Source organism: Corythoichthys intestinalis, unplaced genomic scaffold (assembly GCF_030265065.1).
Source record: "Corythoichthys intestinalis isolate RoL2023-P3 unplaced genomic scaffold, ASM3026506v1 HiC_scaffold_23, whole genome shotgun sequence".
Lineage (NCBI taxonomy): Eukaryota > Metazoa > Chordata > Actinopteri > Syngnathiformes > Syngnathidae > Corythoichthys > Corythoichthys intestinalis.
Window position 1 is genome coordinate 5,854,842 of NW_026651592.1, and position 12,169 is coordinate 5,867,010.

The 12,169-nt window shown below is 38.6% G+C and overlaps 1 protein-coding gene across 1 annotated transcript; it reads right to left on the bottom strand.

Moving 5' to 3' along the window:
- Window positions 1-10,065: 10,065 nt before the first annotated feature.
- Window positions 10,066-11,206, bottom strand: LOC130911217 (claudin-3-like). Its single transcript, XM_057829029.1, has one exon. The coding sequence runs from the start codon at window positions 11,129-11,131 to the stop codon at window positions 10,484-10,486; it is 648 nt and encodes a 215-aa protein (XP_057685012.1). The 5' UTR covers window positions 11,132-11,206; the 3' UTR covers window positions 10,066-10,483.
- Between the last annotated feature and the right edge of the window lie 963 nt (window positions 11,207-12,169).

Consider the following 12,169-nt stretch of genomic DNA (forward strand, 5'->3'; position numbering starts at 1 on the left):
AAAGTCATTAAATCCCCAAAAAAGTTCAATCAAAAAATATATATATATATTTTCAAAAAAAGGTAAAAATCATTTGAAAAATAAAATTGCCTCCCCGAATTTTTTTCTTTTTTTAAATAATATGCAAAGCTAAGCTCTAAGGTGCTAGTCACATGATCTGTTCGAAAACTTATTTTTACCCATTATAAGAATATCTTTTTTTGTTCATTTACTAATTTTTGTTGTTGCCTTTAATGCTTTACAACTTATATATATATATATATTAGGGCTGTCAAACGATTAAAATTTTTAATCGAGTTAATTACAGCTTAAAAATTAATTAATCGCAATTAATCGCAATTCAAACCATCTATAAAATATGCCATATTTTTCCGTAAATTATATATATATTCTGTAAAATAAATTGTTGGAATGGAAAGATAAGACACAAGATGGATATATATATTCAACATACAGTACATAAGGACTGTAGTGGGCATTTCACTCTACTGTCATTTAAATCTGTCTATGCTGTCCTCACTCCGAAGCGTCTACTTTTTCCAAAGCTAGTGAACGACGCCTTAATAATCAGACTTCTTCCTTTTTCATCTGATTTATTAATAAAATGGCCTCAAACCATTGTCCTCTTTAGACCGTAGTAAAACTCCAAAAAAAGTACACAAGCATTGCATTAGCAACAACGTTAGCTTAGCACGCTAAACAGGTTCACTAAACATAAACAAAAAGCGTCTCATACAAAAAATATAACATTTCGCTTACTAACATAATATGTACATTCTTTACAACAACCATACTTACCGACAAATCTTGTCCAAGGATCATATAAGCACAACATTACCACGTAGGCGTCAGCCCGAGATGTCGTGCAGCCATATTGAACTGGCAAGAAAGCAATAAACCATGTCGCAAAGCGACCACAAGAGTTCGCTGTTAGACAGCACAAAAAACCTTGCTTTAAAACTTACCAAAAGGCAGAATACTGTCTGAGTTGGACATGTGCGTTAATTGCGTCAAATATTTTAACGTGATTAATTAAAAAAATTAATTACCGCGCGTTAACGCGATAATTTTGACAGCCCTAATATATATATATGTATATATATATACTGTATGTATATAGGAAAATCAATTACAGTTGTGGTCAAAAGTTTACATACACTTGTGAAGAACATAATGTCATGGCTCTCTTGAGTTTCCAGTTATTTCTACAACTCTGATTTTTCTCTGATAGAGTGATTGGAACAGATACTTCTTTGTCACAGAAAACATTCATGAAGTTTGGTTCTTTTATGACTTTATTATGGGTGAACAGAAAAAAGTGATCAAATCTGCTGGGTCAAAAATATACATACAGCAGCGCTAATATTTGGTAACATGTCCCTTGGCCATTTTCACTTCAATTAGGCGCTTTTGGTAGCCATCCACAAGCTTCTGGCAAGCTTCTGGTTGAATCTTTGACCACTCCTCTTGACAGAATTGGTGCAGTTCAGTTAAATTTGATGGCTTTCTGACATGGACTTGTTTCTTCAGCATTGTCCACAAGTTCTCAATGGGGTTTAAGTCAGGACTTGGGAAGGCCATTCGAAAACCTTAATTCTAGACTGATTTAGCCATTCCATTACCACTTTTGATGTGTGTTTGGGGTCATTGTCCTGTTGGAACACCCAACTGCGCCCAAGACCCAATCTTCGGGCTGATGACGTTAGGTTATCTTGAAGAATTTGAAGGTAATCCTCCTTCTTCACTATCCCATTTACTCTTTGTAAAGCACCAGTTCCATTGGTAGCAAAACAGCCCCACAGCATAATACTACCACCACCGTGCTTGACGGTCGGCATGGTGTACTTGAGGTTAAAGGCCTCACCTTTTCTCCTCCAAACATATTGCTGGGCATTGTGGCCAAGCAGCTCGATTTTTGTTTCGTCTGACCACAGAACTTTCTTCCAGAAGGTCTTATCTTTGTCCATGTGATCAGCAGCAAACTTCAGTCGAGCCTTAAGGTGCCGCTTTTGGAGCAAGGGCTTCCTTCTTGCACGGCAGCCTCTCAGTCCATGGAGATGCAAAACACGCTTGACTGTGGACACTGACACCTGTGTTGCAGCAGCTTCTAATTCTTGGCAGATCTGCTTTTTGGTGATTCTCGGTTGAATTTTCACTCTCCTGACCAATTTTCTCTCAGCAGCAGGTGATAGCTTGCGTTTTCTTCCTGATCGTGGCAGTGACAAAACTGTGCCATGCACTTTATACTTACAAACAATTGTTTGCACTGTTGCTCTTGGGACCTGCAGCTGCTTTGAAATGGCTCCAAGTGACTATCCTGACTTGTTCAAGTCAATGATTCGCTTTTTCCGATCCATGCTGAGCTCCTTTGACTTTCCCATTGTAGCTTTTGTGGGCGTTTGCATCCAATGAGCCCTATTTAAATGGCCTCAGAAAAGTCACCAGCGGACCACTCATAATCACTCACAAGAAGTTAAGAGGCCATGCTATGAAGCTCATTTCACTGACACAACTTTCTAAGTCACCAAAATTGCTAATTCGTGTTGCTGTATGTATATTTTTGACCCAGCAGATTTGATCACTTTTTCTGTTAACCCATAATAAAGTCATAAAAGAACCAAACTTCATGAATGTTTTTTGTGACAAAGAAGTATCTGTTCCAACCAGTCTATCAGAGAAAAATCAGAGCTGTAGAAACAACTGGAAACTCAAGAGAGCCATGACATTATGTTCTTCACAAGTGTATGTAAACTTTTGACCACAACTGTACATGCAATGACACTTTCCGGCCATTAAGGGGGGCCTGCCCCCCCTTAAACTCCGCTTATGATGTTAAGTCTTGATTGTCGACCTTAACTGGAAGTGACATTTTCAGTGGCACTGAAACATGTTCATTCACTGCTAGCCTCCCCCAGTTCAAATCTATTTGACATCTTTAGCTGTCCTTGTTCCTAAAATTGTTTTATGAGGCAAAACACAGCAGGAATTTGACCTTCAGTAGCAAAAAGTAACAGTTTTGTGGTTGCAGTTGAGCACATTTAGTGACTCTCTTTGAAAAGAAACATTGAGCTTGTGTATTCTTCACTTGCAGTTGAAGTGGGGGGCACGGGAAGAGAGGGCGGGGGCTTCTTTTTCATTCCAACTTCAGGTGCCAGGCAACCTCTCGGCCCTCCGCATTCCCCAGTTTCGGTCATGTGACCAACAGTCACCAGCCTCGTCTGGCCGGAGCCGACCGAACGTGACCGGACCCGTACTGTATAAAACCACTGGGGTCGGATATGAAATAAAAACAAAGAAAAATACTTGAAAACTCTGTTGGGATTAATTTTATTTTGTCCAGTGAAAGTCAATCATTAGCTCAACACTGGTCAAACATGCCTGAAGGTCCGATTCGAGTCAGTGGATCACAAACACACACACACACACACACAAGGACACACTAACCTAATAAAAAAAGAAAAGTCAGGTAAAAGAACAGGAAATGAAAACACTGTCATGCTTGTGTGCAGAAATATACTTTGTTTCACTTTTGGTGTATAATACAGGCATTTTTACTTGCCGTTAATAATATTTTTTGTAAAGTAGCTGGATCCCTGGATGTATTTATTATCCTTTCTATGTTATCTTTTTTTTACATGTGCTGTTCAGCTGCTTAGACACAAAGAAAATGACTGAGTATTGGACAATGTGTTTTAATCTGAAAGTATACTCATTTCACTTAGATTTAAGTCTTAAACATTATAATTTTGCTGAAGATCATTCACATATTATTTTTTCCACACAGTCTTAGAAATTGTTCTACCTCTTTTTCTTATCTTTTGATTCGTTCCACATTACTCACCTGGTTAAAAGCACTGTTATATTCCTAATTCTTCCGCTTTTCCCACAATTGCCTGAAATAAAACTGTTCACACATCCCTCATTTTCACACTATTGTTCATTCAGACATCTCACTCAAGATGGATTGGACACGTCACACATCAATGGCAGCCAGTGAGTTCAATCACTGTCCAATAAAATGTTAAGAACTGTAAATATTCCCACATTTTCACAGTAAAACTTGAAAAGGAAAAAAAAAAAACATACAGTATATTGACCTCCTCTTTGACCTCTTTCCACATTCATCAAGCAATAATACAGTGCTGGCCAAAATTATGCAATTAAGTAATTACACATCCTTTGGTAGTAATATCTTCATTTATTTTGCTTGCAATGAAAAAACACAAAAGAGAGTGAAAAAAATTAAATCATTATCATTTTACACAAAACTCCAAAAATGGGCCGGACAAAGGTATTGGCACCCTCAGCCTAATATTTGGTAGCACAACCTTGAGACAAAATAACTGCAAACTTCCGGTATCCATCAATTAGATTTTTACATTGCTCTGGTGGAATTTTAGACCATTCTTCTTTGGTCAACTGCTCCAGGTCTCTTAGATTTGAAGTGTGCCTTCTCCAAACTGCCATTTCAGACCTCTCCACAGGTGTTTAATGGGATTCAGGTCTGGACTCATTGCTGGCCACTTAAGAAGTCTCTAGTGCTTTCTCTCAAACTGTTTTCTAGTGCTTTTTGAAGTGTGTTTTGGGTCATTGTCCTACTGGAAGACACATGATCTCTGAGGGAGACCCAGCTTTCTCACACTGGGCCCTACATTATGCTGCAAAATTTGTTGGTAGTCTTCAGACTTCATAATGCCATGCACACGGTCATGCAGTCCAGTGCCAGAGGCAGCAAAGCAACCCCAAAACTTCAAGGAACCGCCGCCATGTTTGACTGTGGGGACCGTGTTCTTTCTCCTGTAAACTCTATGTTGATGCCTTGTCCCAAAAAGCTCTACTTTTGTCTCATCTGACCAGAGAACATTCTTCCAAAATGTTTTTGGCTTCCTCAGGTAAGTTTTGGCAAACTCCAGGCTGGCTTTTTTATGTCTCTGTCAGAAGCGGTGTCTTCCTGGGTATCCTACCATAGGGTCCCTTTTCATTCAGGCGCTGTTGGATAGTACGCTTTGACAATGTTGTACCCTCGGACTGCAGGACAGCTTGAACTTGTTTGGATGTTAGTCAAGGTTTCACCATCAGCACAATCTTTCTTTGAAATCTCTCGTCAAGTTTTCTTTTCTGTCCACATCTAGGCAGTTAGCCACAGTGCAATGAGCTTTACACTTATTGATGACACTGCACACGGTAGACACAGGAACATTCAGGTCTTTGGAGATGGACTTGTAGCCTTGATATTGCCCATGCTTCCATACAATTTTGCTTCTCAAGACCTCAAACAGTTCTTTGGTCTTCTTTCTTTTCTCCATGCTCAATGTGGTACACACAAGGACACAGGACAAAAGTTGAGTCGACTTTAATCCATTTTAACTGGCTGCAACTGTGATTTAGATATTGCCACCACCTGTTATGTGCCACAGGTAGGTATCAGGTTCTGTTAATTACACAAATTATTGAAGCATTACATAATTTTTTAAAGGGCCATTTTTGGGAGTTTTTTGTAAAATTATTATGATTTAAAATTTTTTGCCATTCTCTTTTGTGTTTTTTCATTGCAAGCAAAATAAATGAATATATTACTACCAAAGCATTTGTGATTGCAATCATTTTCTAGGAGAAATTGAGCATTATCTGACAAAATTGCGAGGTGTCAATACTTTGGGCCAGCACTGTATAACACTAAATTTACAGACATATTTTCTTGGCTGCGTAACACAGATGTCGTCAAGTCGCTTTAATTACAGAGTACACGTCACTTTGTGTCGTTATCGGCAGCTACACCGATACCACAACTGTAACATGACACGCTTGCCTATCAGTCAGCTATCAATATTTCAGCATCCCGCCACCTGCTGGGTGTGACACATTGGCTTGAACCGCGTCCTGACACTTAAAGGTCAGTTTATTAGGTGCACAACCTGATAAAATCTTGATCTTGCACCTTTTTGTTTGAGAAAGAGAAAATGTATGAAGTTAAGTGGCTTAAAACAGTGGTCCCCAACTTTTTTGTACCACGGACCGGCAATGTGTGGCAGAAAACTATAGAAAATTTATATATGAACAGTAAGTGCAGGGAAAATTTAACTCACCATACCCTGAATTAACCTTTTTTAACAGTGGCGTCTCCTAAAATTTGACGACAAATATCCTTGATCGCAAATATAGTGAGTTCTTCCCCAATCGTGAAAGGTTTCTTGGCTTTAGCAATACGGTTCACAATGAGGTATGATGCTATCGATGCATTTGTTTTTGTTGCCTCGTTTGCTAGCTTTTAGCCGCATATTTTGCTGAATTGACTTGTTTTTAGGCTCCTTTTCTGGCTCAGTAAGTGGCCTTTTCCCTGTAAAAAAGCTGTCCAAAGATGTGAGATGCTAGCTCCAAAGGATTTCAATGACGACTTCCTATCAAATGTTGTTATTTTATTAGTAATCCGAGCAAAATGACCTGAATTAACCCGTCTGCCATTGCTGAGGTGTGCCGCCCGCAGCACACAGCCAACAGCAGCTAACGTAATTGTTTATATTGACTGACACTGGGATGCTATCGGTATGCAAAAACCCCAACTACCAGAGAGCGACATACACAAATCTGTACTCAGATTAGTCAATAGAGTAGACAGGCATATTGATGTGTCAAGAGGCACAGTCCAGATTGCGGTCGTTAACAAATGATTTATTATTTCTCTGTGGCCCTGTAGCAAATGCGCCACGGACTGGTATCGGTCCCCAGCCCGGTGGATGGGGATCACTGGCTTAAAACATGCTGAAAATTTGAGTAATTGAGTCGATAATGACATTTTTCTTTTATTTGAAACTTTTGAGCAATTAAACCTGCTGTACTAGGTCAAGCTGACCTAGGAAAATTTTTGCTGTTCCTGAGAAACTAACATACTGTCACTGAAAGGTTAAAAATGAGCTCATAATTGTAGTTGTATCAAATGGGAAGCTTATTTTTTATTAGTTTGTCACAAGTATGCATGATTTTTACAAGTTTATCATTAGTAGACACCCAGTACATTTCAAATAGGAGCATAGACTTCATAATACCGTATTGGCCCGAATATAAGATGACCCTGATTATAAGACGACCCCCTCTTTTTCAAGACTCAAGTTTGAAAAAAAAGACTTTTTGAACACCAAATTCATTTTTTTACAGAAAATAATTACAGTACATCCGAAACAAATGATTATAACAATATATTTGAGAGAAAAAGCTTGTTATTTTGTCTCATTCAAATCTTTCACCAGTAGGTAGATGGCGAGATAGTGTGGAAAAGCGCTATATAAGTATAACACCATTTACCATTTAATATCTGAACATTTAAATATGTTACTTCCTGTTAATTTTGGGGTATTTTATGGGTCACTTGCTGTTTATTTTGTGTTACAGACCTGGGAATCACCCAAATGAATAGGCAGTGACTCATACTCAACAGTAAATGACCTGTAAATGCCCTCAAATGAAAAGCAAGTGACCTGTAAATGCCCCGAAAATCGGACCGAATGACTCTGAATGCGCTGGTTGAATGAACGAACGTTCCCAGTCTAAATGGATTGGGCGTCGAGCACGGTCAGTGGCAGCCATTTTTTATTTATTCATTTTTTTTAATTGACTCCTTTTTAAAACAATATCTTGATTCTTGACAGGAGCATTTCGATAACCATTTTGGATACAAAGTATCACCATATATATTACCATTTTGATATTTTGTCACACCCCTACTATGCATTGTGCTGTATTTTAAGATTTTGAGTTCTGCTTGTTTAACAGAACTTCAGTTTACTTCAAATTTTGAGAATTTGGTAATAACTTGCAAGTTTTGTTCTGCTTACTAGTTTTTATCATCTGTACTCTTCAGTAGGTTTAATCTGAAGTGTTACAAACTAAAAAGCCATGGAATCTTTTACAGGGATGTTCTCTATTTTAGTATTTCCATTTTCTCTTTCATTTTTACTTTACTGGAATGCCATCAAAGCAACTACTTACGTGTACTTCTTGACTTCTTTTTCCACAAAAGAATAAATTTCTCATGAATGAAAGCCTTTTATTTGAGTAGCTGTCACATGATTTACCACCCAATAAAAGTAACGGTCTCTACAGGGTCCTGATACCCGATCCCCTTTCTCAGTATTATATTTCAAACACCATTGTAAAATTCAAGAAGAACACGTACGACTGTTGTTAAAACAGAAGATGTTTATTGTCCAAAGTTACAAGCTGCGCAGAAAATCAGTAGACCTCTCAGTACATGTGTCAAAAGATTGGATTAATGACGCTCTTGCCCTTGTGTTTATTACACACATATTTTCGATAACACTACTGGATTATTTCAAATTACCTTGGAAGACTATCTGGATATTTTGGCGTCTCGCCTCAATGTGACATCATTTTGTTGGATGAAAAATTTAACACGGATGATTTTTGTTTCTAAAGGCCAAAATGGGCTCGTTAAGCAAGAAATATATCTCATAAAAACGTATCGACTATATGTCTAAGTGTTATGGATTACATGGACAACAAATTCACGTTTAAATTAGAATATGCCAGAATACAAATATTTTTAATTTGTGCTAAATTGGTGGTAAAAAATGCTTGGAATCACTGTTAATATTTAAGAAAATTTTTTAAATACAGTACAGATTTTCTGCTTGAAATGTTCAAAAATGCTTCTTTATTTATAGCCAGTAAAATGTTTTTCTTCATCTTTCTATGGCAATCACGTGTAGTGACAGGCAAAATAATGTTTATATACATGTTGCCATTCAGACAGCAGATAAATAACTTTGTTTGCTAAATACACCAGAAAAAGATTAGCAACCTTCCCTACTCATCTAATGGTTTTAATGCTAATTCAAAAATTAACTCATTGGCTGCCATTGACGGCAATAGACATCCAATTCATTTGGACTGGGAGGGCTGGCAGACCTCCCAGTCCAAATTTATTGGACATATATTGCCGACAATGGCACTGAAACAATAATTCAGTCGGATTTCATGTCTAGCACTGTCATTGGCAGTGAATGAGTTAAAATAAAGTTGTCTATATAATTTTTTATACTGTGAGTACATTCAGACTTCGTGTCAGTTTATGGTATATAACACATTTTAATATGAAATATGTGCATTGGTTCAATATAACTTGAGAAACACTGAACTAAAGACTCATAATTTTCATAGATCTAGATTCAAAATTTATGAACAAAAATCAAATTGATGTCACAAAATAATGGCCAAGGGGGCTGCATGTTTTAGAACCCTCACTGGACTTCCAAGTTTACTGTTTAGTGTGAAACCGGGCTTTTCTTTTTTGTTTCTGTTCTTACGGAACAAGCTAGCATAGCTAATGCTAATGGTTGTTTTGAGCGATGTTTGTCAAGAGGTTAGCCAAAGTGGGTTAGCGACAGTCACTTGACTAGATGTTAGTTTTCTCAACTGTTATCCATAAAGATTAAGAAAATTGAATGACTTGTTTTTTGTTGTTTTTGTTATTTATTATTTGCCCTTTGCATGGCACTTTATTTAACTCATTGTCTGCCATTGACAGAGCCAGACATCCAATCCACTCTGACTGGGAGGGGCTGGCAGCAAATGATCACTACCCGCCCTCCCATTCAAAATGGATTGGACGCATGGCTCTGTCAATTGCACTGACACATGAGCATTCATAGCCAGTCCTCCCAGTTTAAATAATTGGACGTATATCCTCGTCATTGGCAGGTATTGAGTTATTATACTATGAAATAAAAAAAATAAAAAAATCTGAATGCATTTTATTTCATTGTAATTTTATTTAACATTTTATTTATTTTAAAATATTATTCATTAAAAAAATAGAAAACAAAAAAAAAATGCAGTAATGAGTAACAACGTAAAAATAATATACTCACATATATTCATACATAAAAAGTGTAATAAAAAATGATATTTTAAAGAAAAAAATGGTATTTGAACATTGAAAAATGTACACATGTACACACCTTTACACCAAATGCTAATATTTTGGACTAAATAACGCAAAATATGATGTCTATGTATGTGAATGCCAAGTTTTTATGAGGTTAAGTGAAGTTTTTTTTTTTTTTTTTTTTTTTAATTACCAAAAAACAGTCTCTTGCCCTACATACGATTAATATTTTAAACCTTTTGTGGAATACTTGATCCAGCCCACACTCACACGCATTTCATGAAATTCAATGAGACTCAAAAATATAGACAAAGATCTTTAAAAATGTTGGTTCCAGCAATGTTTAGTGACAGGTGAAACAATGAAATGGTTCCAGCAAAGTTTAGTGACAGATGAAACAATTCAGAGCTTTTCTAATATGGCAGAAGGAACAATGAACCAGTATTCTTTTCTACGTAGCTCAAAAAAAGTTGTTAATGAATTTCGAACAAGTCACACGGGAGACTTACAGTTAGTTAAAAATGTACAGAAATCATTTTCCCATCATCTCCTCGCAGTCTTTTTTTTTGTCCACATCCTCGCTCACACGTAGTCCTTCCTCTCCATCCCTTGCCCTCCTGCCGACCTGGAGGCTGAGTACGCCATTCTGGAGTTGCTGTAGCGCGCCTCGCTCGGCGGACAGGAGCAGCAAAGCAGCCCACCTCCCAGGATGAGCAGCGCGGCGGCCGCCCACCCGATGTAGAGCGCGGCGCCCAGTTCTCGCCTCTGGGCATCCGTCATCAAGGGGTTGTAGAAATCCCGGATGATGGTGTTGGCCGACCAGGAGACGGGAATGAGCTGCATGACGCCAGACACGATGAAGAAAACCCCGGATACTATCATCACCTTGGCTTTGGAGGCTTCCTCCTCGATGCAGTTGGTGCACTTGGCGCCGGTTATGGCGATGAGCACGGCCATGATGGCCAGCAAGATGGAGATGACGGTGAGGGCCCGAGCGGCCTGGAGATCCTGCGAGAGTGCCAGCATGGAGTCGTAGACCTTACACTGCATCTGGCCCGTGCTCTGCACCACGCAGGTCATCCACAAACCCTCCCAGATGATCTGCGCCGTCACGATGTTGCTCCCGATGAACGCCGTCACCCTCCACATGGGCAAGGCGCACGCCACGATGCCGATGATCCATCCCAGGATGCACAGGGAGATGCCGAGCAACTCCAGGCCGACCGACATCCTGAGGGCTCTTCCACCAACGTCACGCGGGAGAGACTTGAGAAACTTGAGCGCGCGTTTGTGTGTGTGCAGTCGTGAGCGCTATGCTTTATAAAGTTGGGTCAGGTGGATGGGAGGAGTTCTTAGAGGAGCTGACATCACCACAAGAGGGGGAAGGAAAGACGCAGAGAAGAAGAGACTTTGCTCTCGGCTTTCACGGCCCCCTTTACAATAAGGCCTTTTATGAAGGAGGCACGCAAGGCAGATAAACGCATTGTACAAGGTTTTAAGGATGAAAATTACAGGTTTCATCTCTGGCTTTTTTTGACTTATTACCTCTTTCTGTGCCTTTGATGGTGACCAATGTCCAATCTTGTGGTTCTTAAAACTAAATTGCTTTTGTAATTGCCCATTAGAATTGAATGGATATGTTTTTGGCAGAGTTTGGCTGAACTGTACGTTTTGGGCAAAAACCTTCAACAACTACAGTATTGTGCCCCTTAGCGTCCTGAATTTTTTTATGTATAAGTTATGTGATTTGAACAAAAACTGTATGAAAATTAGCATTTTGAATTTCATTTTTGTTGTTGTTGTTGTTGTTGTTCAAAAATACGCATTTTGGGGCGAATGTTCATATTTTGCATGTCAAACAAAAGACCGCCTGCATTGCGCAAAAATTACGGTCGGTTTGATGTGCTTGAACGTTGTCGGTGGGACAAGCGGTTTTGGCTGGGCGGCGAGATGGTAGCTTTTGCATTACATGCAAATCTAACATCAAATACGGAAATATTGCTGTTTTAAATGGCAGCAACAGGGATACGTGTAAGACTGGTTACACAGTGACTGAGATTTCAAGTCAACCTATATAGAATAGAATAGAAAGCATTTATTGACAGAGTACAACGAGATTTAAAGCTTTGCCATAACAAGCACCAAATAACACAAAAGTACAAGTAAACTAATACAACAAATAGCAGCAAATAGTGAGGCAATAGTAATGATGTAGTAGTTTCATGATTTTTTTTGCTGAAAACCAGTGGTGTTTTCATCAACAATGAC